We start from the raw sequence: 16,335 nt of genomic DNA, 5'->3' as shown, positions 1-16,335 counted from the left end.
AACACCCAGTGCTCATCCCAAAAGGTGCCCTCCTCAATGCCCATCACCCACCCTCGGCTCCCTCCCACCCCTCATCAACCCTCAGTTCTCAGTTTTTAAGTTTTCACCATATATATACAAATATCTGCATTAATGCAGAGTCACTGGGATAGTACTGAACTATTTACTCTTCATTTTTTTTTCAATATATAAAATTATTGTCAAAATGGTTTCCATACAACACCCAGTGCTCATCCCAAAAGGTGCCCTTCTCAATACCCATCAACCACCCTCCCCTCCCTCCCACCCCCCATCAACCCTCAGTTTGTTCTCAGTTTTTAAGAGTCTCTTATACTTTGGCTCTCTCCCACTCTAACCTCTTTTTTTTTTTTTTTTTCCTTCCCCTCTCCCATGGGTTTCTGTTAAGTTTCTCAGAATCCACATAAGAGTGAAAACATATGGTATCTGTCTTTCTCTGTATGGCTTATTTCACTTAGCATCACACTCTCCAGTTCCATCCACGTTGCTACAAAGGGCCATATTTCATTCTTTCTCATTGCCACATAGTACTCCATGGTGTATATAAACCACAATTTCTGTATCCATTCATCAGTTGATGGACATTTAGGCTCTTTCCACAATTTGGCTATTGTTGAGAGTGCTGCTATAAACATTGGGGTACAAGTGCCCCTATGCATCAGTACTCCTGTATCTCTTGGGTAAATTCCTAGCAGTGCTATTGCTGGGTCATAGGGTAGGTCTATTTTTAATTTTCTGAGGAACCTCCACACTGTTTTCCAGAGTGGCTGCACCAATTTGCATTCCCACCAACAGTGCAAGAGGGTTCCCGTTTCTCCACATCCTCTCCAGCATCTATAGTCTCCTGATTTGTTCATTTTGGCATTTAGTCTTCATTTTTAAAGAAATTAATTGAAATTGAGGTATAATTTTCATATAACATATTAGTTTCAGGTATACAACATAAAGGATTTGATATTTGTATATATATGGTGAAATGATAACCACAACAAGTCTAATTAATTAACATCTGTCACCTTACATAGTTACAAATTTTTTTATGGTAACTTTTTAAAAACATTTGTTTAACGTTTATCTATTTTTGAGAGGAAGAAGATAAGCGGGAGGAGCAGAGAGAGAGGAAGACACAGAATCTGAAGCAGGCTGCATGCTCTGAGCTGTCAGCACGGAGCCTGATGCAGGGCTTGAACCCACAAACTGTGAGATCATATAACCTGAGCTGAAAAGTCAGATGCTTAACTGAGTGAGCCACCAAGGTGCCCTTCTTATGGTAACTTTTAAGATCTACTCTCAGCAACATTCAAATATGCAATACAGTATTATAAACTAGTTACCATGCTGTACATTACATCCCCAACACATTTATAACTGGAAATTCTCAACTTTTGACCTCCTTCACCCATATTTCTCCCCCCATATCCCCTTTTCCACCCGTCTGCCTTTTGTAACCACCAATATGTTCTCTGTATCTATGAGCTGGGTTTTGCTTTTGTTTTTGCTATTTTATATATATATATATATATTTTATATATATATATATATATATTTAAAGTTTATTTATTTTGAGACTGATTAAGTGCACATGTGAATGGAGGAGAGGTAGAGAGACAGGGAGAGAGAGAATCCCAAGCAGGCTCCATGTTGTTCGTGCAGAGCCCCACACAGGGCTCAGTCTCATGAACCATGAGGTCATGACCCAAGCTGAAATCAAGTCAGACACTTAACCATCTGAGCCACCTAGGCGCCCCTGTTTTTGCTATTTTAGATTCTATATGTAAGAGAGATCATATGTTATTTGTCTGTCCCTGTCTACCTATTTCACTTAGCATAATGCCCTAGAGGTCCATCCATTTTGTGACAAATTGCAAGATTTCATTCTTTTTTTTATGGTTGAATAGTATTCTGTTGTATAGTGTGTGTGTGCGTGTGCGTGTGTGTGTGTGTGTGTGTGTGTGTTCATTCACCCACTGAGGGAGAGTTAGGTTGTCTCCATGTCTTGGCTATTGTAAATAATGCTGCTATGAACATGGGGGTGCGTATATCTTTTTGAGTTTGTGTTTTGATTTTCTTTGGATGAATACCCAGAGTGGAATTATTAGATTATTTGATAGTTCCATTTTTTTAATTTTTTGAGGAACCTCCATACTGTTTCCATAGTGGCTGCACCAATTACATTTCCACCAACAGTGCATGAGGGTTCCCTTTTCTCCACATCCTTGCCAATATTTCCTATTTCTTGTCCTTTTGATAATAGCCATTTTGACTTGTGTAATATCTCTTTGTGATTATGATTTGCCTATCCCTGATGATTAGTGTGGTTGAGCATCTTTTCCTGTGTCTTGGCCATTTGTATGTCTTTGGAAAAATAAAAATGTTTATCCAGATTCTCTGCCCATTTTTTAATCAGATTTTTTTTTTGCTGTTGAGTTCTATGAATTTTTTATATATTTTGGATATTAGCCCCTTATCAGCTATATAATTTGCAAATATTTTCTCCCATTCAGTAGGTTGCCTTTTTGTTTTGTTGATAGTTTCCCTTTGCTGCACAGAAGTTTTTTTTAGTTTGATATATAGTCCACTTATTTTCCTTTTGTTACTTCTTGTTTAAAAAAATTGTGATAAAATCTGTATAACATGAAATTTATCATTTTAATGAGTTTAAGTATACAGTTTGTGGCATTAAGTATATTCACAATGTTATGCAACCATCACTACTATCTTTGGAATTTTTTATCATCTCAAATTTTATACCCATTAGACAATAACTCTCTTTTACTTCCTTCTCTTCATTTCTGACAAATTCTGATCTTTTTTTCTGTCATTGTGAATTTATCTATTCTAGCTTCCTCACATAAGTGGAATCATAACATTATTTCTTCTTTTGTCTGGCTTATTTCACCAAGCATTTTTTTCAGGGTTCATCTGTGTTGTAGCACATGTCAGATTTTCACTCCTTTTTAAGGCTGAATAATATTCCATTATATGTATGTAGCACATTTTGTTATTGTAAGATAATAAAAAAATATATATATTGGTCTCTGCCCCAGATTCCTGGGTGCAAAGCTCCTAAACTCTTGTAATTTCCTAAATTATAAGAACACTATGAGCAATCTTGTTTTAATATTTGGTCTTTGACCTCATCTGTGACACAGGGCTCCTAAAACTCTTTTAAGTTCCTCAGTGATAAGAGCACCACCTCTTGGTCTACTAAGGTACCTTTAGGTGGGCTCCTGGATAGAGGACTGGTCACCAGAAAGACCAAGCCATGATTAGAGGCTTGGAATTTTCAGCCTTACCCTCCATCCTCCAGAGAGATGAGAGGGGCTTGAAATGACATTAATAATTGATTATGCCTATGTGAGAAAGCCTTCTTAAAATCCCAAAAGTATAGGGTTTAGACAGCTTCCAGGTTGGTGAACATGTCTATACTAGGAGGATAATGCACCCCAACCCTATAGGGACAAAAGCTCTTGCATTTAGGAACATCTAAGACCTTGTCCTATGCATCTCTTCCTCTGGCTTTTTATCCTTTATCCTATCCTTTAATCTGGTAGACATGTTTCCTGGAGTTCAGTGAGCCACTCAAGCAAATTAACCAAACCCAGGGTCATTAGAGCCTCCAATGTATAGCTAGTTGGTCAGAGGCACAGGTGACAACCTGGACCTGTCCCTGGCTTCTGAAGTGTGCATATGTGTAGGGAGTGAGTGAGAGGAATGGCCTGTGGGACTAAACTCTGAAGTTGTGGAAGCCAATGATGTCTCTGAGTAGATAGTATCAGAATTTGGTTAAATTGAAGGACACTCAGCTGATGGCAGAGATTTACTTGTTGTTGGCTGGGGAGGGGTGGGGAGGGGAAGAAAACACACACATTTGTTGGCCAGAAGTGTCAGAAATGAATGTTTTGTATGAGGAGATAGACTGAATTGAAGTATTTCCCTACAACAGAAGGGAAAGATTGGGTTTTTAATTTTAGTTATCTGTTCATCCATTGATGGACATTTGGATTGTTTCTACCTTGTGGCTATTGTGAATAATGCTGCTATGGCCATGGGTGTGCAGGTATCTGTTCGAGTTCCTATTCAAAATTTTGCCTTTGAATGTATACCTACATGTGGAAAAGCTGAATCATATGGTAATTCTCTTTAATTTTTTTGAGGAACAGCCAAACTATTTTCCACAATGGCTGTATCATTTTACATTCCTACCAGCAGTGCCAAAGGGTTCCAATCTCTCAACATCCTTGCCAACTTATCCCTCCCACCTTTTTATTTTTTTAAATTCCATTATAGTTAACATGCAGTGTTATATTAGTTTTATATGTACAATATAGTGTTTCCAGAATTCTATACATTACTCAGTGCTCATCAGGATAAGTGACTCTTAATCTCCTTCACCTATTTCATCTAACCTCACTCCCACCTCCCCTCTGGTAACCCTCAGTTTATTCTCTATAGTTAAGAATCTGTTTTTGGGTTTGTTTCTTTTTGTTCATTTGTTCATTTGTTTCTTAAATTTCACATATGAGTCGGGGCACTTGGGTGGCTCCGTCAGTTAAGTGTCCAACTTCCACTCAGGTCATGATCTTGTGGTTTGTGAGTTTGAGCCCCATGTCAGACTCTGTACTGACAGCTCAGAGCCTGGATTCTGCTTCAGAATCTGTGTCTCCCTCTCTCTCTGCGCCTCCCCCACTCATGCTCTGTCTCTGTCTTGGTCTCTCTCTCTCAAAAAACAAGCATTAATTTTTTTTTAATTTCACATAAAAGTGAAACCATATGGTATTTGTCTTTCTCTGACTTATTTCACTTAGCATTATACCCTTTAGATCCATCCATGTTGTTGCAATTGCCAAGATTTCATTCTTTTTTTATGGTTGAATAATATTCCATTGTATATATACTACATCTTCTTTATCCATTCATCAATTGATGGACATTTGGGCTACTTCCATAATTTAGCTATTATAATACTGCAGTAAACATAGAGGTGCGTATATCTTTTTCAATTAGTGTTTTGTGTTCTTTGGATAAATGCCCAGTAGTAAAATTATTGGATCATAGGGTAATTATCTTTTTAATTTTTTGAGGAACCTCCATACTGTTTTCCATAGTGGCTGTACCAGTTTGCATTCCCACCAGTAGTGCAGGAGGGTTCCATTTTCTTGGAAAATCACATCCTTGCCAACACTTGTTTCTTGTGTTTGTTATTTTAGTCATTCTGACAGGGGTGAGGCGATATTTCATTGGGGTTTTGATTTATACTTCCCTGATGATGAGTGATCTTGAGCATCTTTTCATGTGTCTGTTGGCCATCTGAGTGTCTTCTTTGGAGAAATGTCTGTTCATGTCTTTTGCTCTTTTTAAAAATGGGATTGTGTGTGTGTGTGTGTGTGTGTGTGTGTGTGTGTGTGTGTGTGTGTGGAGGTGTATAAGTTCTTTATATATTTTGGATGCTAACCCTTTAGTGGATATGTCACTTTCAAATATCTTTTTTTCCATTCAGTAGTTTGCCTTTTAGTTTTGTTACTTGTTTCCTTTGCTGTGCAGAAGCTTTTTATTTTGATGTAGTCTCAGTAGTTTATTTTGCTTTTGTTTCTTTTACCTCAGGAGACATATTTAGAAAAATGTTACAACTGATGTCAGAAATTACTGCTTGTACTCTCTTGTACTCTTGCATTTATTTTTCTGCTATTCTGTGCCATTGATCTATGTGTCTGTTTTTGTGCCAGTACTGTACTGTTTTGACTACTACCGCTTTGTAGTGTGACTTGAAATCCAGATTTGTGATATCTCCAACTTTGTTTTTCTTTTTCAAGATTGCTTTGGCTATTCAGAGTCTTTTGTGATTCCATACAAATTTTGTAGGATTATTCTAGTTCTGTGAAGAATGCTGTTGGTATTTCAATAGGAATTGTATTAAATCTGTAGCTGGCTTTGGGTAATATGGACATTTTAACAATCTTTGTTCTTCCAATCCATGGGCATGGAATATCTTTCCATTTGTTTGTGGCCCTCCCACCTTTTAAAAATAAAAGTCAGCTTAATGGGTATGAAGTGGTATCCCATTATGGTTTTAACTTGACTTTTCTAATGACTAATGATGTTGAACATCTTTTCATGTGTTTATTGGCCATTTGTATGTTTTCTTTGGAGAAACATTTAAGTCCTTTGTCCATTGTTGAATTGGGCTTTTTGTTGCTGCTGTTGTGTTGCTGTTGAGTCTTAGTAGTTATTTATATATTCTGGCTATTAATCCTTTTCAGATATATGCTTTGTGAGCTTTTTTTCCCCTTTTTGAGGGATTGACTTTTCACTTTGTTCATAATTTCTTTTGATGCACAAAGGCTTTTAATATTGATGAAGTCCTATGTGTGCTTTTGTTAGCTATGATTTTGGTGTTATAGCCAAGAAATCATTGCCAAATCTAATTTCATAAAGGTTTACCCTGTTTTCTTATAAGAGTTTTATAGTTTTAGCCTTTATGTTTCAGACTTTGATCCACTTTCAGTTTTTGTATATGGTGTAAGGTAAGGGTTCATCTTTTTTTTTTTCTTGTGGATATCTGGGTTTTTCAGTGCTATTTGTTGAAAAAAACTGTCCTTTCCCCATTGAATGGTCTTGGCACTCTTGTCACAAATCATTGGACTATATGTGTGAGAGTTTATTTCTGGGCTATTTTATTTCAAAATTTTGAATACTAATAAAATTAAAATTATATTGTTAAAATTAAATATAACTACATTCAGAAAATTAGAGAGATATCGTAATTCCAAGGATTACCAGAGGTGGTTCATATGTAGTAACCTTCCAAACCAAAATTAAATGGTATAGTCCATTGTCACAGTGGTATCATGTAATAGAGAATATTAGAAAGTTTGTGATAACATAAAGGAAGTTATGCATATCATTATTTTAAAAGAATATGTCTATTCCAAAATATGTTGTTGTTCTCCATTTCATATATGAAAATAATACTTAAGGACTTCTATAGATAATTTTTAGCTGGATCCAAAGCAATATACTGCTCTCAATATTTTTATATGCTTTTATCTGAATATTTAACTCAGAAGCTTGTTTGTGATATATTTCCAAATATCTTATTTGTATTGTTTTTCTTAGAAAATTTTGCATTTCGTTCCTGTGAACATGAATAAAGCATTCCAAGCATGTTATATTATAAACTTCTCCTTCTCTACCCCCTAATCCACATTAATACTCTCTACAACATGAAGAAAGACACAGCAAAATAAACCAATCATGGTTCAGCTGTTCAAGAAGCACTTCTCACAGCATGCCATATGTGTGCTCATGCTCTCTCTCGCTCTCTCATTTTCATTCATGTGCTCTCTGATTCTTTGTGATTCTCCCTGTAGGACCTATCTCTTTACTCCAGATTTAAAATCAGTGTTGGGGAAAAGCTAACAGCTAGAAGCATACTGTTTGATGATGAAAAGCCTTAAGTAAATATGTGAAGATATTATGTTAGGAACAGAAACAAGAGTTTTAATCATACCTACATACATGATTGGTTATGAAGGAAGTGACCAAATGAGATAAAAACTAAATATCTCAACCTGTATGTAAAAATCAGCTTGACCAAAGTAAAAGTGATATTGTGATTTATAATAAGAAATATTTGACCTTTGTCCCATTTCTGGCACAGAGCCTCTACAACTATTGGAATTTCCTAAGTGAGAAGAGGGTTGAAGGTGTCTTTTGTTACGTTAATCAGGTGATGTTTAGACCCCACCTAAGGATGGGTGCTCTGCCAGGGAGGCCAACCCTGTGATTACAGGGTTGGAACCCCTAGGCTTCCAGGGAGGGAAAAGGAATTGAAGATTGAGGTCAGTCACTAATGGCCAATGAAGCCTCCATAAAAACACAAAAGGACAGGGTTCAGAGAGCTTTCCGGTTGGGGAACCAGGACACTTCCATTTGCCATTGTGCCAGGCCCCAAACCCCAGGATCCCAAGAGGATCTTGTCCTATGTATCTTTTCATCTGGATGTTCATCTATAACCTTTAATATCCTTTGTAATAAACCAGCAATCTAATGTGTAAATAGGTTTCTTGAGTTCTGTGAGTGGCTCTAGCAAATTAATTGAACACAAAGAGAGGGTTGCAGGCACCTTTGATTTATAGCCAGTTGGTCAGAGGCACAGATAACAACCTAGCCTTGGGATTGGGGTATAAAGTGGAGAGCAGTCTTGTAGACTGAGCAGTTAACCTGTGGGATCTAATGCTATCTCCAGGTAGTTTCAGAATTGTAGGACACACAGCTGGTTTGGAAAATTGCTAAAATATGTGGGACAACCCCATCCCTATCCCTGACACATATTGGAAATTGGCGATCAGAACTGTTAATAAGGCAATTGGTGGTATATGTCCACTGTGGTTTTACTTCTAAACTCCTGGCATAAAAATAGTGTTAACATAATAAATAGCATTTTTATCATTGTTCTCACATCTCTGCAAACACTCTTCCTCCTTTGACCTCCCTCCTGTTGTACTTACCTAACAAAATCCTAATCCTGGTGAAGTATAATTTACCCATTCATATAAACCTGTATCCAAGTAGCTGAAGATGGCCAAAGAGCAAAATCATGCTGATGGGTTTCAATATATAGCCTCTGATCTCAGTCACTTCTTGATAATCCTTTTATTCTTTAGTATATTTGCTCTTCTACTTTCGAACACAACTATTTACTCACCTATCATAATTTATATCTTTCCCAAACTATCTCATATTATCTTTGCAGGAAGGTAGGGTAGAAGGTATTTTATTACCCAGACCTGAAGACTGAGTCACAGAGGTTCTTTAAGATATTTGTCAGTGGCAGAGCCAGCACCAGGGAGCCTCAGAGGAGGTGAGCTTCCTTCACTGGAGTATCCAAGTTCAGTCAGGGTTGTTATAGGGGAGATTTAAGCATTCTGTCAGAGATTAGAACAGATGGCTTTTAAGGACTCTTCCAACTCCAAGATTCTAGGATTCCATGTTGCTTTTTCTATCAAAATAAATGTTTTGCTAAAACTGTTTTTCTTCAGTGATAGGGTTAACCCCATCTGTGGGGTGGGGGGAGAGCAAGAGAGAGGTAGAAAGGCTTTAATCTCATCCTAGGGTTCCTGTCACTCTGGAGACCAGACCTCAGAAAGGGAGGGCAAATCCAAACCCTATGTAGGACCTCTTTGGCAGAGTATCATGGTGGCATAATAATGGCTCTAGGTATACGATCAGCAAGGACAACATTGTCACTGCAGGAATGACAGGCAGTTCAACGGAGGTTTCCTGGACCTACTTTCCTTTGAGATGCAGTCCTATTTTTTATTTTTATTGTTTTCTAAGGAAAGTATTTATCTAATGTTTTTATTGGTGTATAGTTGATACACAATGTTACATTGTTTCAGGTATGCAACATAGTGATTTGACAAGTCTGAACATTATGCTATGCTTACCACAAGTGTAGCTATCATCTGTCACCATACAATAAACATACTATATTCTGGCATTACAATACCAGACTATATTCCCTACGCTGTACCTTTCATCTCCAAGACTTAATCATTCTACAACTAGAAAACTATCTCCTATTTCCCTTCCCTTTGTCATTTTGCCCATCCTCCCACTCATCTCCCTCTGGCAGCCATCAGTTCTCTGTATTTATGGGTCTGTTTCTGCTTTTGGTTTGCTTATTTATTTGTTAGATTCCACATAGAAGCAAAATCATATGGTATTTGTCTGACTTCTTTCATTTAGCATGATACCTTCCTAGGTCCATCCATGTTGTCACAAATGGTAAGACCTCATTCTTTTTTATGGCTGAGTAGTATTCCATTGTGTGTATATATGTGTATATGTATCATATCTTCCTTATCTCTCCATCTACTCATGGACATTTAGGTTGCTTTCATATCTTGGCCATTGTAAAAAATGCTGCATTAAACATAGGAGTGCATAGATCTTTTTTAATTAGTGTTTTTGTTTTCTTTGGGTAAATACCCCGTAGTAAAATTATGGGATCATATGGTAGTTTTGTTCTTTATTTTTTTGAGGATCCTCCATGCTGTTTCAGTAGTGGCTGCAGCAATTCACATCTCCACCAACAGTGCACAAGGGTTTCCTTTTTTTCCATACACTCACCAACACTTGTTTCTTGTCTTTTTGACTTGTGTGAGGTAATATCTCCTGGTGGTTTTGATTTGCATTTCCCTGGTGATTAGTGATACTGAACATCTTTTTATGTGTCCGTTGTTCATCTGTATGCCTTCTTTGGAAAAATGTCTATTCAGGTTCTCTGCCCATTTTTAATCAGATTATTTGTGGGGTTTTTTGGAGTTGTACAAGTTATTTTGGATGTTAGCCTCTTATTGGATATGTCATTTTCAAGTATCTTCTCCCATTCAGTAGGTTGCCTTTTTGTTTTCTCGATTGTTTCCTTTGCTGTGCGAAGGCTTTTTTAATCCCAATAGTTTATTTTTGCTTTTGCTTCCCTTTCCTGAGGAGACGGATCTAGAAAAATGTTGCTAAGTCTGATGTCAGTTATTGCCTATGTTTTCTTCTAGGAGTTTTATGGCCTCAGGTCTTATTACATTTAGGCCTTAAATCCATTTTGAGTTTATTTTCTTATATGGTGTAAGAAAGTGGTCCAGATTCATTCTTCTGTATGTATGTAGCTGTCCAGTATTCCCAACACCATTTATTGAAGGAGGTATCATTTTCTCATTGTATATTCCTGCCTGTCTTTTCATTGATTAATTGACCATAAAGCATGGACTTATTTCTGGACTCTCTAGTCTGTTCCATTGATCTCTTTGTTTTTGTGCTAGTACCATAGTGTTTTGATTACTACAGCTTTGTAGTATATCTTGAAATCTGGGATCGTGATACGTCCACCTTTCTTGTTCTTTTTCAAGATTACTTTGGCTATTTGGGTCTTTTGTGATTTCATACAAATTTTAGTATTGTATGTTCCAGATCTGTGAAAAATGCTATTGCTATCTTGCATTGAATCTGTAATTGTTTTTGTGTACATTTAAACAATATTCTTTTTTAAAAATATTTTTTAATGTTTATTTTTGAAAGAGAGAGAGAGGGACGGAGAGGGAGGGAGGGAGGGGGCAGAGAGAGAGGGAGACATAGAATCTGAAGCAGACTCAAGGTTCTGAGCTGTCAGCAGAAAGCCCCATTTGGGGCTCGAACTCACAAACTGTGAGATCATGACCTGAGCCGAAGTCAGATGCTTAACTGACTGAGCCGCCCAGGCACTCCTAAACAATATTCTTCTAATTCACGAGCATGGAATATCTTTCCATTTGTTTGTGTCATTTTCAATTTCATTCATCAATGTTTTAGTTTTCAGAGTTCTTTCTAACTAACCTCCTTAAGATTATTCCTAGGTGTTCTTTTTAAGATTTTATTTCTAAGTAATCTGTACATTGAATGTGGGGTTCAAGCCCACAATCCCAAGATCAAGAGTCACATACTCTATCAACTGAGCCAGCCAGGCACCCCTATTTTATTCTTTTTGGTGCTATTGTAAATGGGACTGTTTTCTTATCTGTTTCTGCTACTTATTAGTGCGTAGAAACACAACTGACTTCTTTGTATTGATTTTGTATCCTACAAGTTTGCTGAATTCAATTATTCTAAGTTTTTTGTTGGTGTCTTTAGGGTTTTCTATGTATAGTATGTCATCTGCAAATAGTGAGTTTGATTTCCTTATCAAACTGTATGCCTTTTATTTCTTGTTTGATTGCTGTGGCTATGACTTCCAATACTATATTCAATAAAAGTGGTGAGAGTGGACATCCTTGTCTTATTCCTAACCTTAGGGAAAAATCTGTTTTTCATCATTAAGTATGATGTTAACTGTGGGTTTTTCATAAATGGCCTTTATTATGTTGAGATATGTTCCCTCTAAACCTACTTTGTTGGGAGATTTTGTCATGAATGGATGTTGTACTTTGTCAAATGGTTTTTCTGTACCTATTGTTGACATGATTTTTACCCTTTGCTTTGTTAATGTGATATATCATGTTGATTGATTTGCTAGGTTGAACTACCCTTGCATTCTTGGAATAAATCCCAATCATGCTGTATGATTTTTTTTTAATGTCTTGTTGAGTTTGGTTTGTTCATATTTTTTTGTGGATTTCTGCACCTGTGTTCATCAGAGATATTGGCCTGTAGTTTTATTTTGGAGTGTCTTTATATAGTTTTGGTATCAGGATAATGCTAGCCATATAGAATGTATTTGGAATCTTTGCTTCCTTTTTTTTTTTTTTTTTTTTCAGAATAGGTATTAACTCCTTTAAATGTTTGGTAGAATTCACCTGTGAAGCTAATCCTGGATTTTTATTTGTTGAGAATTTTTGATTACTGGTCAATTTTGTTACTGGTAGTTGGTCTGTTTCAATTTTCTATTCCTGGTTCAGTTTTGAAATGTTATATGTTTCTAGAATTAATCCATTTCTTCTAGGTTATCTAATTTGGCAATGAATTTTTCACATTATTTTCTCACAATCCTTTGTATTTCTGTAGTGTCAGTTCTTTCTCCTTTTTTCTTTCTTACTGGATTTACTTAGGTCTTTTTTTCTTGATGAATGTGACTAAAGGGTTATCAATGTTGGTTTCATTGGTCTCTTCTTTGTATTTCATTTATTTCTCCTGTGATTTTTATTATTTCCTTCCTTCTCTTAACCTTTGCTTTTCTTCTTCTTTTTCTAGTTCCTTTAGGTGTGAGATTAAGACTATTATTTGTTTCTTCAGTTAAGCCTGTATTGCTCTAAATTTCCCTCTTGGAACTGCTTTTGATGCATCCCAAAGATTTTGGACCATTGAATTTTCATGTTCGTTTGTCTCCATGTATTTTTTTATTTCCTCTTTTGTTTCTGTGTTGAGCCATTGGCTGTTTAGCAGCATGTTATTTAGCATCCATGTGTTTGTGTTTTTTTCTAGTTTTTTTTTTTTTTGGTCTTGTGTTTAACTTCTAGTTCCATACTGTTGTGGTCAGAAAAGATGCATGATAAGATTCTAATCTTTTTAAACTAATTGAGATTTGTTTTGTGGCCTAACATGTGATCTGTCCTGGAGAATGTTCCATGTGCCCTTGAAAAGAATGTGTCTTCTGATGTTTTGGAATGGAATGTACTGTATATGTCTGTTGAGTCTATCTGATCTAATGTGTAATTTAAAGACACTGTTTCCATATTGATTTTCGGTCTGGATAATGTGTTCATTGATATAAGTGGGGTGTTAAATTCCCATGCTATACTGTCAATTTTTCCCTTTATGTCTGTTAATATTTGCTTTATGGTTTAAGGGCTCCAATGTTGGGTGCTTAGATACTTACAATTATTGTGTTTTGCTGGATTGATTCCTTTATCATTATGTAATGTCCTGTTGTTTTTTTTTTAATCTCCTGTTACAGTCTTTGTTTTAAAGTCTATTGTTTGATAGATGTATTGCTACTCTCATCTTTGTTTTTATTTGTATGGGATATCTTTTTCCATCCTTTCACTTTCATTGTCTGTATGTGTTTTTAGGTCTAAAGTGAGTCTCTTGTAGGCAACATATATGTAGGTCTTTTTTCTTTTTTTTTGCAGCCAGTATGGCAATTTAAAATTCTAAATCAAATCATGCTATTTATTACATGCTCAAGATTCTAGAGGATTGAGTTGAATTCCTTACTAAGCATTTCAGGCCCTTTGTAGCACAATGGAAAGAGCACAGGTTTTAACCTTTACTAGTTGTATGCTTGTGTTTTTCATTTGAGTTGTTAATTAAAAATGTTGAATTCTAATAAAAGGCTAGATGCTCAAGGAATGGTTGCTCTCTTATGCCATGTTCTCTAGCCCTTACACATTGGACCCATAGGATTGCACTTAATTCTCTGGATGTAGCTGGCCTGTTCTTTCTTGACACTTGTACTAGTTTGTATGTGAAACAACCCCGTCCCAGGTCTGGTTAATTCTTACTCATCTTTCAGTATTACAGCTGGGCACCATTTCCATGTCAAACTTTCCATGTCACCACTTAGGTAGAATCAAGGACTTCGTCCTCTCTGTTCTCATGGTACACTCCATAAATCTTATTTGTGTGCCTTCTGAGGTTGCTTAAAAAAGAAAAAGTGGTCCTTGGCTATTTCAGCAAGTATATGGTTAGCTCTTTGAGAACAGATGTTCATCATCTCTGTATATCTGTGTCTAGCACAGTCACCTGCATGAGTACTAATCATCAATTCCTTGGTAAATAATCTCCAAATAGCAGATATATACAAGTTAGGTATGGGAATAAGTGCTTATAACTAGATTTGTTTTCTGAAATAAGCATTAACCACTTTTCTTAGAAAATTTATTCTCAGTTGAAGAAAAAAATTCAGAGCAAGTATTTTATATAAACTTTTTTTTCCAGGATAACTTATAAGAACATGCCAACTGTGCACACTCATACACAGTGGTTTGTTTCTTGAAGATTTGGTGAAGATTAAATAACATGATCTTTCTACTGCCCCTGAGCACAGTGTTTGACACATAGTAACCATTTAAAAAATTGGTCTTTGTTGTTGTTACAATCATTCATAGACCAGGTATTTGTATTTATCTTGTTCACCCAGATTTTTCTAAAATCTACATTGCTTAATCAACTAAATTTGGCACTCCAGTTGTTGAGTAGTAGTTGAGTCCATGTGTCAGTAACAAACTAATTCCTAAGACAAATTACGATAGAACTGTCTCTACCAAATAGCCTTTGGCCATAAATATTAATCATAGATACTAACTGTATTAGAAGCTCTAGATCCCCAACTATCAGAGTAGTAAAATACACTATAAATAAGTCAGCAGTATTTTCTATAGTTGAAAATCTACAATTTCCACAAGTGTTTTCATTATAGTCTTGTAAATTTAGAGGACACAGTTTATATTACACATGGTAATGGAACAAATCAGTAGATTTACCTATCCTGATTTTGTTTTGATTATTGAAGTCAAATAATTTGATATTTTGTTATTATGCAGGAAAACTTTTTTCAGAAAACACTTTTTGGGTAAGTCTTACCTAGAATTAAAAAATACTTAAAAACTCAAACTTACTAGAAAAAAATGAAAAGCACTGTTTGTTCTAACAAAATTTATTATGCAGTAATTACAAAGGTTAAAGACTCTTCCATCTCAAATAAAAATAACTGTTATAATTACACACATAATATAGTAGAGTGATTCCAGTAAATATCACAGGAAATAGTGTATTTGCAAATTGGAGAGACAAATACTTTCTCATTCACAGTGTCTGACATAGGAAAGCCTGTTCACATAATGGTCTGTATAAGGTCATGCTCTTAGGAACAGTCCACACAGAGCTGTTGCCAACACTACTCTTTCAGAACGTGAAGTACCGGGCAAACCACTCCTGGCGCTGGGGATCGGGAGAAGCCACCGGGGAAGCTTCACTCTGAGGAGGACTGAATTCATAAAAAAAGAGAGACATGTAACCCAGCATTAAGCTGTTTTGCAAAACGAAGGGAAAAGCACAAAGAAACACCAGTGTAGATGACCACAAGTGGTTCCCTGCATTAGATATGTTTTGTAGACCCCTCTACACTAGATTGGGTTCTCCACTCCATGAGAGCGTGAGAGTGCATCAGCAGCTCAGATGAAGTCAGTTAAGGAGGAGCCACATCAAAACAATTACAAAAAATTACAAAAAACCCCCCAAAATCCAGACAGTTGAGAAAAATAATGTCACCTTCTTTGAATAAAGAAAATTCAGGAGGAATTGTCAGAAATATGAATAAGATAACATTCCTCTTTTTCAGCACCTTTTCTTCTAGTTAATTAAAATTTCAGAATCTGACAGAAGCATTTGGTTTTTACAGATGTATCCTCAAATATAACTAACTTAAGTAACTAAGCCATGGTTCAGTATTTTTACTACATGTATATTTATATTGAACTATCATAATTCCATAAGCAAATACTCTAGGGGGAAAGGAGTACCATTCAGAAGCCAGTTTCCCCTCCATCTTCAAAGTTCAAATTTATACTTAATTCTAACTAAAGAGTCTTTGGGCTAGTTGAGAAAATAAAAGAATCCCTACCGTCTTTGGGGGAAATTACAAGGCACGCAACAATGTGTAATGGAAACTCCAGTAGTCATGTTCCTTGAGCTCATGCACATGCATCTTACTGATACCTGAACATACCCATGCACAAGGGAAAATAAGCAACACAAGATATTTAGCAGGAGGCACATTCAAAACGTATTTGACTATTTTCATTCTTGCTATTTTTTCTCTTTAAAATAATTTGTCATTAACTATGTAAT

At 36.1% G+C, this 16,335-nt stretch overlaps 1 protein-coding gene across 10 annotated transcripts in view; it reads right to left on the bottom strand.

Moving 5' to 3' along the window:
- Window positions 1-15,124: 15,124 nt before the first annotated feature.
- Window positions 15,125-16,335, bottom strand: part of FAM184A (family with sequence similarity 184 member A) — a 121,759-nt gene continuing 120,548 nt past the window's right edge. For 8 of the 10 annotated variants that reach the window (XM_019418210.2, XM_019418211.2, XM_019418215.2 and 5 more), the window contains one exon: window positions 15,125-15,472. In XM_019418210.2, the coding sequence (XP_019273755.2) occupies window positions 15,391-15,472 (82 nt within the window). In that variant the 3' untranslated portion in view covers window positions 15,125-15,390. Of the gene's footprint in view, window positions 16,204-16,335 lie in introns of all 10 variants that reach the window. The other 2 variants (XR_002072072.2, XM_019418213.2) reach the window with 2 other exon arrangements.

This window comes from Panthera pardus, unplaced genomic scaffold (assembly GCF_024362965.1).
Source record: "Panthera pardus isolate Hobbes unplaced genomic scaffold, ASM2436296v1 HiC_scaffold_17, whole genome shotgun sequence".
NCBI lineage: Eukaryota > Metazoa > Chordata > Mammalia > Carnivora > Felidae > Panthera > Panthera pardus.
Note: the sequence above shows the minus strand (reverse complement) of the source record. Positions and strands in the feature narration are given on the sequence as shown.